This window comes from Cryptomeria japonica, chromosome 7 (assembly GCF_030272615.1).
Source record: "Cryptomeria japonica chromosome 7, Sugi_1.0, whole genome shotgun sequence".
NCBI classification, from domain to species: domain Eukaryota; kingdom Viridiplantae; phylum Streptophyta; class Pinopsida; order Cupressales; family Cupressaceae; genus Cryptomeria; species Cryptomeria japonica.
The window spans coordinates 608,601,493-608,618,296 of NC_081411.1; the positions used below are offsets into that span (position 1 = coordinate 608,601,493).

At 32.4% G+C, this 16,804-nt stretch overlaps 1 protein-coding gene across 3 annotated transcripts in view; it reads left to right on the forward strand.

Moving 5' to 3' along the window:
* Window positions 1-9,765: 9,765 nt before the first annotated feature.
* LOC131060628 (LOB domain-containing protein 15) overlaps window positions 9,766-16,804 on the forward strand; it is an 83,369-nt gene continuing 76,330 nt past the window's right edge. The window contains exons 1-3 of one of the 3 annotated variants that reach the window (XM_057993938.2): window positions 9,766-10,283; window positions 10,442-10,601; window positions 10,719-10,939. In XM_057993938.2, coding sequence (XP_057849921.2) covers window positions 10,763-10,939 — 177 coding nt within the window. In that variant the 5' untranslated portion in view covers window positions 9,766-10,283; window positions 10,442-10,601; window positions 10,719-10,762. The remainder of the gene's footprint in view (window positions 10,284-10,441; window positions 10,602-10,718; window positions 10,940-16,804) is intronic. The other 2 variants (XM_057993939.2, XM_057993940.2) reach the window with 2 other exon arrangements.

The window sequence follows — 16,804 nt, forward strand, 5'->3', positions numbered from 1 at the left end:
ACATACTTACTGCAGAAGTATTATCTGACTGTGGGTAGGCTTCCCACCGTGGTTTTTCCCTTTACCGGGTTTTCCACGTATAAATCTTGGTGTCACATGGATGGTATTTATTCTTTGATTATTGTTAATGCTTAATTGATTTAACTACTATTCTGGTATTTGGTTTAAGTATTCCAGTATTAATGTTTTGGGTTCCGGTATTAAATTTTTAATTGCTAAATGTTTAGGTAATCTGTGACAACTGATTCACCCCCCCTCTCATTTGTCTTCCAGTTATTTGAACTGTCTCACACCTTGAACTTATCTTTGTACTCATTTGTAGCATCCAGATCACTTCTTGGGACTGTCATCATTATTTCCAATTCTTGCTCATTGTTCTGAGATTGCACCAATTCAGTTCTCAATATATCATTCTCATGCGCCAACCTAATGCATTCTTCAGATCTATCTTTCAGAGATTTAGCAAGATTTTTTCCATTCTTTTTCTAATCTTCAATCTCCTTAGACATCCTCATGGCTAGGGCTTGCATTTCATTCTTCATGACATCATTTTCTTGACTCAGCTTCTTACATAGATCCTTTAAAGCATTCTTTTCTTCATCATCCTAATTTTGTAATTGATCACAAAGTTCCTTCCTTTTGGCTTGTGCAAATGACAACCTCTCCTGTAGAGTAAAGATGAATTCCTTTGCAGATCTCATCTCATCTTGCAGCTTCATGTTCCTCAACCTTTCAGCATCATAGTCTTCAAGTGCTACTTGAAGCTCTTTCCTCAAACTCATCTCCATAGATCCTGGATACAAGATCTTCCTTAAGTTGTTAGACTTATTCTGAGGCACCAGACTTTGATACCAATTGTTGGAATCCAAGAACACTGAGAGGGGGGGTGAATCAGTGTTCTCCCAGAATGATTAATCTTAACCTTATTAACACAACAACTTAGAAACCGGTATGCATAAAACAAAATAACAAGAAGTAATAATGCAACCACAAATATGAACACCATAACACCACAGATTTATACGTGGAAAACCTCAATGAGGAAAAACCATGGTGGGATTAGAGACCCACAATATCTATCCACTAATCAGATGAATAAATATTACATATAAGGGGCTTGCACATGCAGGAAGGCAAACAGCCTAGAGTGCACTGCTCATCACAAAAGGAGCCTCACTGACTACAAGAAATCTCGGACTATAATTCAGGATGAAGATTGAACTGCAAGAATACCATCTCCTATTCCTAAGTACAATTCTGATTAAGCTCAATGTCGAAGGTCTTAAACCTCTTACACAAACCCAATTCGATCACCTATGATCAACCAAAACCTTTGTATATGATTACAACTTTATTCGCACACATATAATCGCATCACCATCCATCCCATGATCTACAAAAGAGATATTGCATGATATTTATACCAACCCGGGACCTAAACAATTAGGTTGGCCACCTCAAAGATATTACAATAAATCCATTACATAAACCCGTAAACCAATGATAATCCAAGTCAGCCTAAGACCAAAACAACATTAACCAAACAATAAATCCAACCGGTAATGCATCAGGAGCATCCACCAACATGTTACATAAACCGATCCATAATCTAACATAATAGAATTAGGTCTGGTGCTAAATGCAACACCACCGATCAACTGGAACATGAACATGATAACCATCAGCATCCCAAAAACATTCTAGAAGCCGCACCAACACCACTTATTGAATCCATCAAAAGATCTTCAATGAAGCTCTGCCAGTAAAACCCTTACCTGTAACCAAAAGGCTTACTAGAAAAAATGATAGCTTCTGGATCACCAAATCCCAAACCAACTGAATGTGACACGCACATGAATGTAATGAATAGCCAAACCAAACCAATTCCACCAATTAGAACATACCAGAGACAAATCTCTTGATTATCATCAAAGTCCAACCACTCTACTGGAACCCAATAGACAACTAAAGAAGCTAGTGTTGACATCAATTACAAACATCAATGCAACACATAATCAACTCCTCCAAATTGCCAACACATGATGCTTTTAGGTCCTATTTATCTCCCAGATTAGATCACTTTCACCACAATTATGTTTTGGTTACTGACTTAATAGAACCTATGTTTGTTCTCTACTCTGGCCACCCTAATTGATGTTTGCAATAAAAATAATGGTATATATAGAAGACCAAATCAATGTTGATTGTGTGTATCGATATGTGTGTTGTGCTTACATTATTATATCATTTGCAAAGGTAGTGATGCGAAGAATTTTGTAGTGATTTCTTTGAAGTTGGTTGCTTGAGACAAAGGTTCAAGGATAGCTTCATACTAGGAGATTGCTAAGGTACTATTGTTTAAGGCCCATTCATCTTGATTCATATGTTCATGTAGGTCTTGCGAGTAGAGATAGTGTGTCTCCTTTGCAAGTTTTTTATCTTTCCTTGAGGTAGTGTGTCTCAGCCTACAAGTTCCTTGTATCTCGCCCTAGATTATTGCACCTCAACATGGAAGTCCTTCAAGGAGTAGTGTGCTTTTTTGGTAGTGAGTTTAAAACAACATTGTAATGTTATTCATATATTTGGAGTTCTCTTGTGCATGGTGTTCATTTTTTTATCTTTCATTGGTATTGAAAGATTAAGGATAAGTTGTTATTGAATTGTGGTACAAAGTTCAAGAGTTTGATCAAGACTACTTCACCTCCCCTCTTAGTCTTGGGGTGTGTTTAATATTTTATTCTCGATGGATCTCTCGACATTTCAATTATTGCCTCAAGCTCTCACTTGTTGTTTTCTATTTTCCCTAATATATTTTCTTGCATCTCAAGAGGATGTCAAAGAATTTTTAGAGGATTGTTGTAATTGTTCTTCACTAGGGGTTTTATGAATGGTTAATGAGGGTTTTCATCAACTAGTGGGTCATTCTTAAGTCCAATAAATTAAAAAAAATCCACTCAAATACATTTCTATCTATCTATTTAATGATTTTTTTAACTAAAAAAATAAAAAAGCTTACTTCTTTGACCTTGATGACATGGTGGTAGCATTTCGGTGGTGATTTGGAAGAGAAATAATAGTGATATGGATACTCCATAATATAAGCATACTCTAAACTGGTCACAGTCTATTGTTTTGTTATTGAGAGGCTAAGTTCAAATGAGATCAACCTCTTGGTTTTTGTTTTATGCCCCAAATGATGTCAGCGTGTCATGTCTATTATGGGACCAAAAAGTTGTCATGCCACCTTAGGTCCATCATCTTTTGCACTTGCCTTGAAGCACATATAATCTATCATTATTTTAAATAGTTCAAGTTGTAAACACATTTTTTTATTGGTGCATATGTCTATATATCTTCATGCTAAATGTCATGTAGAAGATGATATGAAGAGTTGTGTAAAGGAACATTTGGCTCAAATGGGATGGTAATGTTGGTTGTAAGGGAATCTCTTAGTTTCATTACATTCAATCTAAATTCAAAGGTGGACTCGGTCTTATAGATCGGAATATGCTTGGTTGCCCAATGAATCGCTAAAGTTGCTATAGGAGATTCAGACCATAAAAGGTGTTTCTAATCTTGACATAGATATTTAACATCTATTATGAAAGGGAAATGGTAAGATGTCAATTGGATAGATAAAATTCTCCTTGCTCCTAAATTTTAATGTAGACCCCCTTCCCCTATTTTATCCATCTGGAAAGCACTAGAAAATGTTTGTCAAATTTTAAACTAGAGAGATTCTTCATTATATTATAAGTATATTTTTTAGAACAAGCACATTCAATTTAGATAAATCTAATGGCCATCATGTTTCCTAAACAATCTCATATTTTATTCAAGAAAGATATTAATAATTCAAGGGTTTGTATGAATTATCCTCCCTATAATGGTTTCTTAGTAAATTATTAAAGAATATTTTCATAATAAGTATAAAAAAAATATTATATATATCTAACATCTCTTAAGAACTTCAATTCATCTATTAAATTTTGCACTCAAATTGCTTGCAATTTTTTCAAAGATCTATAAAAACTATATGTTCATCATTTCACATTATTCCCTTTAAACAAGATATATCTCCTTCTCCCCACTTTGAATTTAATTCCTTGAATTAATATTGAATGAAGAAACATATTCAACCATAAATATTATATTAAACTAAGCCCCCAAATTTGGAAACCTAAAGTTGATGTAGAAACTCTAATGTTACTTAAAAATTATTACACTACATAAGCTACCAATTGATGAGAGATTAATACTTTTTCCTACTTAGCCATTTATATTTCTCTCTTATCATGTAAATGAAACCATAAAACATTTATTTTAGAACTATACCCTTTCCAACACTATTAGTATGTAGTGTTTAGAGATATGTCTACCCTATTTAGACATTAATTCAATTGGAAAGAGGCTTTACTTGGTCAAGGAATGAAGTATAATGTTGTTTATAATTTTGTGAGATACGAAATTCTCTCTTATCTTTGGAAAATCAATTGTATAGTTGTATTTTCTAATATTTATATTCATTTGACAAGTAGAATTCTAAAGATCTTTATGATAATTTTTTCGAATTATCTTATTATTATCTCAATTATGTCTTGTCAAAGAAAAATAAGGGAATTACATCTTAGCTAGACCACATTAGCCATCAAATCAATAATATCCAAAGTAATCATCATAGTTGGAATAAAGTAATTATGAACAACCTCGAGAGTTTAGGTAAGTGTATACTCAAATCGGTTATCTTATCCTATCCTGGGTAGAAATAGGGAAAATATTTAGTTCATAAAAAAAAAATCCTTAGAAGCATAATTGATGAGAAAACTAACAAGGAAGTTAACATCTTTGTCCAAAAGAGCAACAAATTTTATATTTATATTGTTTAGTCTAGCCACATTCACTTCATTGTATATTTGCTTTTAGGATTATTGCTTTATTTATATTGTTTGGTCTAGTAAATCCATATTGTGGTTACATTCAATCTAATTTGAAGGGTAGAATTGGTCTTATAGACACTAAAACTTAGGGAACATTTTTGGTTGCTAAATGATCACTAAAGTTGCTACAAGCAATGAACCATATAAAATATTACTAAGACGTAAGTTTTTTCTCGTACTATTGTTGAATGAAAATGGTGAGATGTTAATTGGCTAGATATTTAAATTGTGTTTGCTCCCATTTTTTGAAGTAAAGTATTTTCCCTTATTCTATCCATTTGAAAGGCATTGAAAAATGTTTGTCAAAATTTAAAATAGAAAGACTCTGCATTGTAGCATAGTTATGGTTTTTCAAAAGCAAGGTCTCTTCCTCCATTTGGTAGAACAATAACATTCAATTCCAAGGAAACCATATCCCATCATGTTTCCTTAACAAGCTTAACTTATATTCAAGAAAGGCATTAAACAATTCAAGTATTTATAAGACTTGTCTTCCCTATAATGATCTTCTTAGTAAAACATCAAAGGGTGATTTGTATTGAGTAATAAATATAGAAAAATGATCACATGTAATATCAAGTATCTCTTAATTTAGCTAATAAATTATGCACTCAAGTTGCTTGTAATTCCTTCAAATATTTTTATTACCTTTCTATTTATCATTTCTCATTCTTCCCTTTGAAGAAGATGTATATCCTTCTTCCCACCATTTCCAACTCAATTCCTTTAATCGGTATTAAATGGAGGAACATACTCAATCATAAATAATAAATTGCTATGCAATTATATAAATCATCAGCCATAAATCTATTAAGAAATGCACTAGGAGATGTGTTTCTTATATGGTTACATAGCCAGTTCCCTAGGAGATGTGCCGCTTATATGGCCGCATAGCTAGTTCCCTAAATTGAGCTACCAAATCTAGAAATCTAAAGTTGTTGTAGAAAATCTAACACTTAGAAAATATTACATTATATATAAACTATCAATTGATGAAAGATTTATATTCTTTTATATTTAGTCATTTAAATGTCTCCCTATGCTGGTACATAAACCATAAAACATTTATTTTAGCACTATACTTTCCAAAAGAACACAATTTTTATATTAGGTAAGAATTGTATTTGTCATGAAGCCTAACTCCATCGATTTAATATAGATTGTATGTAGACTAGGATATGGTGTTTCTTCTTATAGACAAATTCCTCAATATTAAACCCAAAAAAAACAAAATTAAAAAAACAAATCCGTATAAATAATAAAAACAGGAAATCAAACACGTTTAAAAGAGCCTCTCGTGAGGTGAATGACTTTTGATTCACAGAAGTCCTTATCATCCATCACACTCATTTCAGCATTCGACATTGACTAAACCCTAAACCCTAAACCCTATTCCCCCACAACATATATACACAAATTCTTATACTGATATACCAAGCAATGGTCCAGATTCATTCCTTTCAGCTCGCAACGAATCCACACCGTTCCGTACTCCACCCTATGTTCTATGCTTACAGTGACTGGCTACCCAACAACTTGTCACTTCCTCACTAGTCTTGCAAAGCTTTTCTTCCCAACACACGTGCTGCTTACGTCACTCGGCCCTCCCTTTCAACGCTCCAAAGAAATTCTATATTCAGTTGGTGAAAATTAACGTATTGAAACTCAGTGATGTACTTGCACCAAATGAAATGCCAACTAACCACCAAAGCCTTTATTGTGTGTTTTGACTTGCTCATTATTTGCCACCAATCCAGTTGTTTTATGTCATTGTTTCTTCTCCTTCTCTGAGGAAGAAACAGAGACGTGCAGGACAAGTTCTTTCTTGTAAACTGGTATTTTCTTTCTTCAGTTTTAAGAAAGATCGGGCTGATTTGACATTGATTTCTTCAATGTTTTCACTTGTAACTCATCATCTTTCAGCTGGCTTAAACTTGTTGTTTTGTGAGAGAAAACGTTTTCATTAAGATAGCGTTTGATATGGGCTAACGGATTTGGCAACTGGTTGCATGAATTTGCATGAATTTGGACGTTGACGATACGGATAGAAATAAATAAACTAGTAGAAAACGCACATGCTGCCATAGACATCATTTTGAACAACCGCACTTTATTATTTTTCCTTCTTGCCAGTTTAGCCTGATCTTTATTTGTTTTATTTGGGGGATAATAACGTCTACTTTGTCTTTAATCTAATGTCATTAGAAAGGAAACACGTGTTGTTCTGGTTTCGATTTTCTGCGATGGTTTGCGTGTGCGATATCGTGCAAAATAACTGCTACGAAGACTTGGCTTTTTTCAATGCCACCGCCAAATATTTTAACTCGTGCAGAAAGAGATAACGCGAAGTGTGTGTCTTATCTCGTATGAAATCGTTAACTAAAAGGCGTTTTGCTTTTTCAACTTTTTAAATAAAGAAATAAATGATTTTTAGCCTTTTTAAGTCACGGGAATGAGCAGACCTATATATTGTGCACCAGACTTATTTAATAAAATTCGAAGTTGGATAAAGCCCGCTTACGAAGGATTTGATAGAAGGTATATAAAAAATGAAGAGGTAGAAGATAAAATATGGTGTAGGAATATCATGTTTAATTCTATTAAAAAAATTATTTAAAACTTATAAATTTGTGCATATGATTAAGGTTTAGATAATTTTGAATTTTATTTTGATTGATTGATTGATATATTATTGACGTTGAAATGATTGTTAGTATATAAGAGTGAATATATGAGAATAAGTTAAATGTAAATGTGTATTTTTTTAAAAATATTATTTGTGATGATTAATTTTTATATTGTATTGAATGTATTTAGATTTGATTGTATAAAAAAATCTATCAATTTTTCACGTCATACTCAGATATGGAGAACAAGAAAATACAATAAAAAAATGTGTGATCTCACATTTTGATGAAATACTTTTACATAATTAAATTCAAAAGAATTCAATACAATATTATAAATTTTAGAAGTTAGAAGTTTTTTAATTTATATTTATATTTTTATTTGTTTAATAAATAATGAATTTTCATATGATAAAAAATAATAAAGCTTGATAGAATACTAAAATGTATAATAGTTATTTTTCTACTCCATACAAATTCATTTGAACATATATTAAACATTTATTAATAAATATAAAATAAATTGAATGTAAATGGGTATTTTATATTAAAGTTGTTTTATTTGTAATAATTAATTTGTATATTGTATTGAATGTTTTTGGACTTGATTACATAAAAAAAATAATCATTTTTTTACACCATACTCTTGATTTAGATGTGGAGAGCACGGGAAGACAATGTAGATGGAATGGTTTTTACATAATTGAAATCCAAAAACATTCAATACAATATTATGAACTTTAGAAGTTAAAATTTTTTAATATATAAGATTAAATTAAATGTAAAAAAATAATAATTAATTTTTATATAGTATTGAATGTTTTTAAATTTAATTGTTTAAAAAAATCATCAATTTCTCTAATTGAGATATAGAGAGCAAGAGAAGAGAATGTGAAAATGTGTGATCCAAAAATTTGATGGATTTTTGTTTATATAACTAAATCTAAAAACATTCAATACAATATTATGAATTCTTGAAATTAGAAGTTTTTTACTTTTTTACTTTTTCTTTGTTCAAGAAATATTGAATATAATAGAAAATGATAAAACTTGATATTTTTGATAGAATACTAAAATATATATTAATTATTTATTATAAAATATTAAATATAAATGTTTTATTGTTTCATACAAATTTAATTGTTGAGAGTGATTGTATGTTGTTTTTTCTCTTGGAGATTTTTTATATCAATCTAGATAGGCTCAAACCTCTTCCCTAAGGGTGATCCGAGATCCATTCAACTCCACCAATAGATAAAAAGCCCATTGATTTCAACATCCACAAAGTCCAAATCTTAATAAATATGATATAAGGACGAGGCAAGGATTGTGTCTCACATGACTTTGGCAAAATAGGTACCCCTCACGTCTTTGACTCTCAAATGAAGAGGTATCAACATATACTCTTCCTTAGCAAAGACTTCACCAACAAACTGAGGGTCCATTGATTTCAACATCCACCAAGGTTCAAACCCCTAGAGCTATGATATAAGAGATGAGGTGAAAGATTTTGGCAAAATAGATATCCCTCAATTTGACTCTGAAATGAAGAAATATCAACATAGACTCGTCCTTAACTTTCCAATAACAAAATGAATATAGACACTATAAAATCCTCAATTGTTTTACATGTATTCAGTAATATACCTTTATTTAAACAATAAAATAAAGTAAAACGAAATCTTCAATTAGTAAAAGCACGTGATCTTAAATTAAAGCTTGTATGCTACAAATTGCTTTTTATACGTCTTAGAGACCATAATCTTTTTAAACAAATGACTATTTTAAAAAGAAAATCAAATCAAATCAAGCAATGGAACCCCGTTGTCGATCTCAGAAAAATACTAGAATTTGAAAAACTTGTTACAAAACACTGTCATAATATTTATATTTTTTCAAATTACTTCTATATTGACATTAAAACAAAGAAATGGACTTTAACGTGCCCTACCAAACAGTTTGGCTTAATCTCGTACCAGGACGAATATTGATTAAGTCATAAGCCGACTGGGGAATCCCCTCCTGCCAGCGAAACGGAACCTCTGAACAATAAAATAATATTATAGTGTAGCAAGTGCCTCTTTGCCATAAAAAAATCAGCATTGAAGTTGATGTTTGTCAACTTTGATTTTTTAAGTAATGGGAATCCCTCGTGAAGCTTCGCTTCTTTGAACAGTGTAAATTTTACTTTTCACAGACAATTTGTCTTCCTAATTAGGTAATTTCTTGTTTATCTTTTACATTTCACAATTGGGAGGCTTTGACTATCACAACTCTAGATCATGTGCATCACCTAAATTTATCTTCTTTCTTTATCAGCTTCAAAAGTCCATATATAAAGTTATAGCTTCCAGATGCTACAGTTTGATTTTTTAATCTTATGCCAACTAACCTCAGTCAGATTTGGAGGAATCCATCATCATCATCATCAAAATCCAGGCCTGCAGCTACCATTGATCTTTTCTTCTTCTGTATATATAATTAAACTATTCCTGTGAGAAAAATTCCTTCAGGGATCTTAGATTTTGTTTCTCTTCAGCCTTTTGGTTGACCTTAAAGATTACAGGACTTTACAAGTTAAGGCTTAGGGATTTCAGATCAATGAGCTAGGGATTTCTGTGCACTTGGGTTCTAAGGATGATCTTAAAGACTTAGGATACCAGAACAATAGTTACAGACAGATTGAAGTTATGATGATAATACAAATTTCATATTGGAGGTAAACAGTCATGTCTAAAGATTTTATACCATTAACTGTTCTATCAAGATTATAGAGAACCTGTGTGTTGTGCTTCTTGTTTAGGTTTCAAGAGTTGTGAGAAAACATTTAACTATTTAAGTGATTGAGAAGTTGCCTCTTACAATTTCGACGGACAGGTGTACAGATAATCTGGCTGGAACAATCTGCTGATGCTTGGTAGGAGGAGATCCCATATCGAAAAGAGTTTGAAGATAAACTGAGGCTGTTTTCTTAGTTTCATATACTGTTTAGTCTGGTGGACGTCATTATATTCATTCATTGAATGTGAAAAAGAAGGTATGGAGCTTTTGGTATTGTAGTAATACAGCTAATTATGGATTTCTATCAGAAGAAATGTTTTTGAATGAAAAGGTTTACAGTTGACACAAATGGGTATTCTTGGTTTTGTCTTAGGCAAAAGACCATGGTTTTGATTTTGTAAAAGATAGGGTGTAGACATGATGGGTGGTCAGAAAGCTGTGAATACATCAACTCCATGCGCTGCATGCAAGCTGCTGAGAAGGAGATGTGCTCAAGAGTGTCCTTTCTCTCCATATTTTTCCCCAAATGAGCCTCAGAAGTTTGCCTGTGTTCACAAAGTGTTTGGGGCTAGCAACGTCTCTAAAATGCTCATGGTGCACTTTCTCAACCTTCTTTAACTATTACTGTTCTGATATGCTTTAGGATGTGATTATTGTCTTCTCTTGGATTTTGCTTGAGAAACTTGTTTGCAGATTTGCAAATTTTTCTTAGCTTATGTGAGAAATGTTTGTATCTTAAAATTGGACTAGATTGTTTTAATTAGGGGACAGAAGCAAAACAATTTGACAACCCCTATATGTGGGATTAACAGCAATTTTAACAAGCACATAGACTGCAAATCAGCACAGTTACAAATCCAACATTGATAAAAGGAACCCTAGGTTTGCATATGTGAAAATTTTCCATTTTGACTTTCAAAACAACACAGACAAATTGAAGGCAGAAGATTAGAAACCTCATCTAGCTTGTTGAAATTGGGACTGAACAATCACAGACCTTTTTTTAAGGATTATTTACAAAAACAAAAAATTAGATGAGTTTAGGATAGCATTAGGGTAAATGGAAGCTATACTTCCCCAAAAAGAAAACACTAAAACTGCTTGTCTAATTTTAATATAGGTCTTTATCTCATTCCTTAGACTGTACATATTTTCCTATTATTCTATGGAATATCTACTTTTACCAGTTTACCAAGGGCCTGTTGATTTCCCATGCCATGCCATTATAGCAAAAAATTGTGGGCTAGAATCATTTAAGGCAATACCAAGGTGTACAACAAGCATTCTCCTCTTTGCCACTCATAATGTAAGTTTCGATTTATTACAACATTTCAGATCATATTTCATGATCTATTATCAGAATGGAATAATAAGAGACAAATATGTCTCATGAGAAGTAAGAAGTTTTTGTTTAAATGTAGTCTAGTCTTTTTCTACTTCTTTCTTTCATTTCAAATGCATCCTAAGATTGCAGCCTCAGTCCAAACCTGTGCCACTGAGATCCTCTGAAGAGAAACTGCTATACATGTGATCATTGGCCTTTTTTTTCATACTTGTGATGGCCAGTGTCTGCTCTCTTGCTTCTACTGTAAATGACTTCTGGCTGGGGCCATATGTTCACAACACTAATTAAATTAAATGGTTTTGTGTCTATGACTTGTTTAAGGAATTTTTTTTTTTCTTTTTTTTCCATTGGATTATTGCAATAAGATAGCTTCTGAATTCAGTTGTACATGGAAAAAATAAACAATTGAATCAGAATCTATCTTATAGCTTCTGAATTCAATTGTAAATGAAAAATATAAATTGTTGAATCAGAATTTATCTTATTATAATAGTATATGTATAACCTCCTTTGTTGTTTTCCGTTCTCACGTTGTCTGTATTAAGACTTTGACAGAGAGACCGAGCTCAATAAATAGTCTGTCACAATAAAACAAGGAGAATACAGATTACAATAGGAGGGTTTCTTTGTACCAACTATTGCATTAATGGTTTTATTGTACGCTACTCTTGTCGACAAACATTACGTATTACATATACATACAATGAAAATTTAATTTGCTTTGTACAGCAGAGTAATCTATTCATTGCAGCTTAAAAATGTCTACCGGTTCTTATACAACAAGCAAGACACCTGTCAGCCATATTGATAGCCAACTGATCTGTCGGGGAAGAGTTCAATCTCTACCTCAAACAAATTTTCCCACTCCATGATTTGATACTTCTGAATGCAGTCAAAGTTCAGTCTCTTATTTATTGATACTCTCTTTACTCGTGTACTGCTATGCCAGTCTCCTGCCATTCTTTTCCGTGTGATACCCGTTGTTTTAGCTTAAATTCGATATTAAAAACCAAGTCCTAATTTTGGCTTTGCCTCCATTAACAAGAATTAGGTAATTGTGTTTTGGATGGAAAAGAATTTGTGTTTGTCTTTTCTGTAATAAAGGGGTGGTGGACATGTAGTATATGAGGACATCCATACATCATATGATGACAATTTGAGTATAATTTGAAGGTGAGCGGTCTAAATGAGCTATTTGAAAAGGCAAGACTTCAATTTTAAGCTCAAGCTTCACATCAGCTCAAGCTTCACATCAGACGAACTGATAATGAAAAGAACCTGAATATTTGTAACAAGTTACTCTTGATCCCATAATGATCCCGATGGACGCCATTTATACTCATTCATTCATTCAGCATGACAGTTTCTAGTATTCAATGACTTGAATGAACGTTTTTCATAACATTTTTTAAGACAAACAATTTATGGGATCTACTGATAGCCAACATCATCGAGAAGCACAAAAGTCCAAAACAAATAGACTGTACTTTAAAAAACATTTTTTTATGATGTGACATGTAGAACACTCAGTATAGGGGTTGGGAACTCTATCCTACTCCACGTGGCATTACGGAGGCACATAGATTCCATGTGGGTTCCTTTCATTGGTCCCACCACACCAACTCATTTTTCTTAGACTTCGTATTCCCCACTCTAAACAATTGTCTGACTTGGTACTCACCCGATTCGTAGCGAAAAAGATCCTCTCAATTGTCTATCCAATTTTCCCTTTAATCTAATTTTAATAAGTTCAAAACAGGCTTACGCATATATAGATAATATATAATATTCTTGATAAGTTTATAATAAATAAGAAAGAAATTAAAGAGGCGCACATGACTTTTACCAGAAATATTGTACTAGACGGTGACGGAAGTACGTGCACTCCAAGCTCTTTGGACTGAATCTGCACCTTTGACGTTTGGGAACTCGCGCAACCATTTATGGACATTTACTGTTAATTGACAGGAAATGTCGCAATTCTGTCTCCTCCATATTTAAATACCTCGGTGGCGCAACCGAAGTTGAGAAAGTGGATTTGATTTCACGATATTCAAAATATTCAAGCGAGGCAATAAAATTTGAGAATAGAATAGAAGCGAGCATGACAAGTTACAGGTTGAAGAAACAGAAATGCACAGATAGCCAGAAAAGAAAAAGAAAAAAATATTATTTATGAGAAGCTTCCAAGTGAGTGGCAGAAAAAATAATCGATAGAAGCTGCGAAACATTAAAAGTAGTTGCACCGAACGGCGTGCTGTAAAGGTTTTATTCCGTTTTAATAGCTGAAAATGAATAATAAACAAAGGAGAGAAGAGAAAAAGAGTCAACAGTAGTTACACCGGCTGTATTTAATTAGTCTGGTTTTCAATTGACGTATGGAACTCAGAAAAGCTTGCGTATATTACGGGGCTTTCTCTGAAAATATAATAACTGATTGTGAAAATATTTTTGTGGTTGGGAAAATGGAATAGTAGATTGAACAGATTATGAGGTGTCGTATTGCGTGCTTGTTTTGAAGGCTTTAAAGTCGTGGTTTTTATGGAGAGAGAATCGCGAGTAAAAGCTTAGGTGGGCACATGATTTTGTGTTTGATCTTTTGACTTTGGGGAATAGCTAGCTTACTAGTCACATTAAATGTAAGATTTGGAGGTGACAAGGGGAGAGTGACAAGGTTATAAGGTATCAATATATGCTATAATAAAAATGTCTATTTAAAATGGTCATCAATGCTAATCTAAAAAAAGGTATATCTAATATTCAAAAAGCAATCAATCATATGATGCCACATCAATGCAAAATAAACATGACTTAATGCACACTTATCGTCTTATCACAAATTGGACCATTTTGGACACCTTCACAAAAATGCATGCTAATGTGGCATCATATTTGACCATTTGGACTTGAGAACGATTTTTTTAGGTAGAGGACTTGACAAGTCGATTGTTGAGTAATTTGAAATATCCACATAGGTAATTGAAAAGCGCAAAGTTAGGGTGCACATGTATAGGGCCCTCTCCCCTATGGAGTTGTAAATATTTTACTTGGATTCTCGTCTTTTTGTATTTTCCAAAAGGCTTTTGTCCAAGATTTCGTTAATTAAATTATCATGTTACTAGGATAGTTAAGTTATACTTTATCTGGGTTCTTCTCATAGTGTGTTGGTTAAGTGGTGGTGTTGTTGTTTTGATCACAATTTTTTAACTCCTGTTGGGCCATTGTGATCGCAAGGTTTGAGCCTTAGCATTGTTATATGGGGATGAGGTCCCTCGTTTGTGACCTCACTTGTTCATAGCTCTGGGTCAAGAGTGTTTCACGTGGAGTCGAAGGGTGTGTTGTGCCAACATCACCAAATACGTTAAAAAGTTTACACAATACATTTTTAAAAAAAAGATATACTTTATTAGGCACCTTTTTGTCTTTCTCTTCATTATGAAATTTTTTCCACCTCCATGTAAGGAAATGCAATCCTCTTTACACATTTTGAGCAATGTCAATGGATTAGTACATTTAGTGTAATATTAAGAATTGTTTCTTTTGTTATGGGTATAATGTGTCTTTTTTCTTTTTTCTTTTTTCTTTTTTTTTGTGGGAGGTTTTGTTAAATCTAAATTGTTTTAGCAATTTGATAAAACAGTATGAGTTTAATTTGATACATTTTTAATTGAGGGGTATTTATTTTGTGGAAGTCAGTTGGGATTGATGTTGACCTCATCCTTTATTTATTGCATTTTCGAAGGATTTGAACCTTGGTGGATGGTATATCCAAGGAACATGTCATCACCCTCATCGATAATGATCTCCAACCAATTGAACTTCAATATTTTGACTCACATGTTAAATTTAAATCTATAGTATATGTTTTTTTAGTAATCATTAATATAAAATCTATAGCAAGATAGAGTTTGAGAAGGTTAACGTATGAGAATTAAAGATGGTCTAGTAAAATGGGACTCTTGGTGTAGTGCTACCTAGGTTTCTAAGTACAATATTTATTACTTATTATGGGGCTAACCACTTAAGAATTGTTTAGGGCATACAAGCAATTTTATTGAAAATTAAGGTTCAATTTGAAAGCCAAAACTTAATATGAGGGACATTTTGTCTTTCCTGTTATTAACATGAAAGTCGCATGGTAAAATTGTCTGCATAACATCTATTTTTCCATGAGCACAAATATGTGTCAACTTTGAATCTTTAATTTAGGAAGTACTAAAATTGAATTTCAAGAAAATATAATTATATAAAACATAAAAAAAATATGTGAACTTTGAAGTTGTATGTTATCATGGCACCACATACTATGGTTGGCTAGAGCTTTATATGTATATATTTTCTTTAGTTTTTCATTTATTATCATAATTTATCTAGTAAATAGTAATGTGACAAAATATAATTCTCTTCACGACTACCCTTTGGACTATGAACTTTTGTTGGTTTGAAAGTAAGGTCCTTCTAACACCTTACTTTGAGACTTGTGTGTCAATACGGTTTTACAATATTTAGAAGACTTGAAAAGCTATCGCACTATAATTTACCTTTTATGACTAGTCCTTAAGAGATGACTTAAACTTCCCAACCTCATTGCTTAGTAGAATTGTCTTATTCAAGTGTATGATCGACTTCTTGCCCTATACAAATATCTCAAATGAAGAATGTAATCTATGAAATGGATCCAAACATGTATAGATCTATGGGACATCCTTAATAACTAATGAAAAACACAAAGAAAAATTCAATAAAAATTTCAAATTACCTTCTTCAATAGAAGGATCATCTCACACATTGTCACATTCATTACACATGCTCAAGAGTTTAACCTTTTGGTTGTTTAATTTCCTTAAGAATTACAAGTTAGAAAATAGTTCTAAATTCTCTCAATCATGTTTAAATATCTATGCTTCTCTCATTTTCTTTGACGAACAAGATTTAATATTAAATATAAACAATCTTTCACTAACTGCAAATGGCTCAAACTTCTCCATGCTAGACTTCCCATTGGTAACAACCTCTACTTCCTTCAAATTCAACCCATTCTCTACCCATTATATAAGACGAAAGAGAATTTTGAAAATATTTGTTGGTTCTACCCCTTCACCAAGAATAATTGG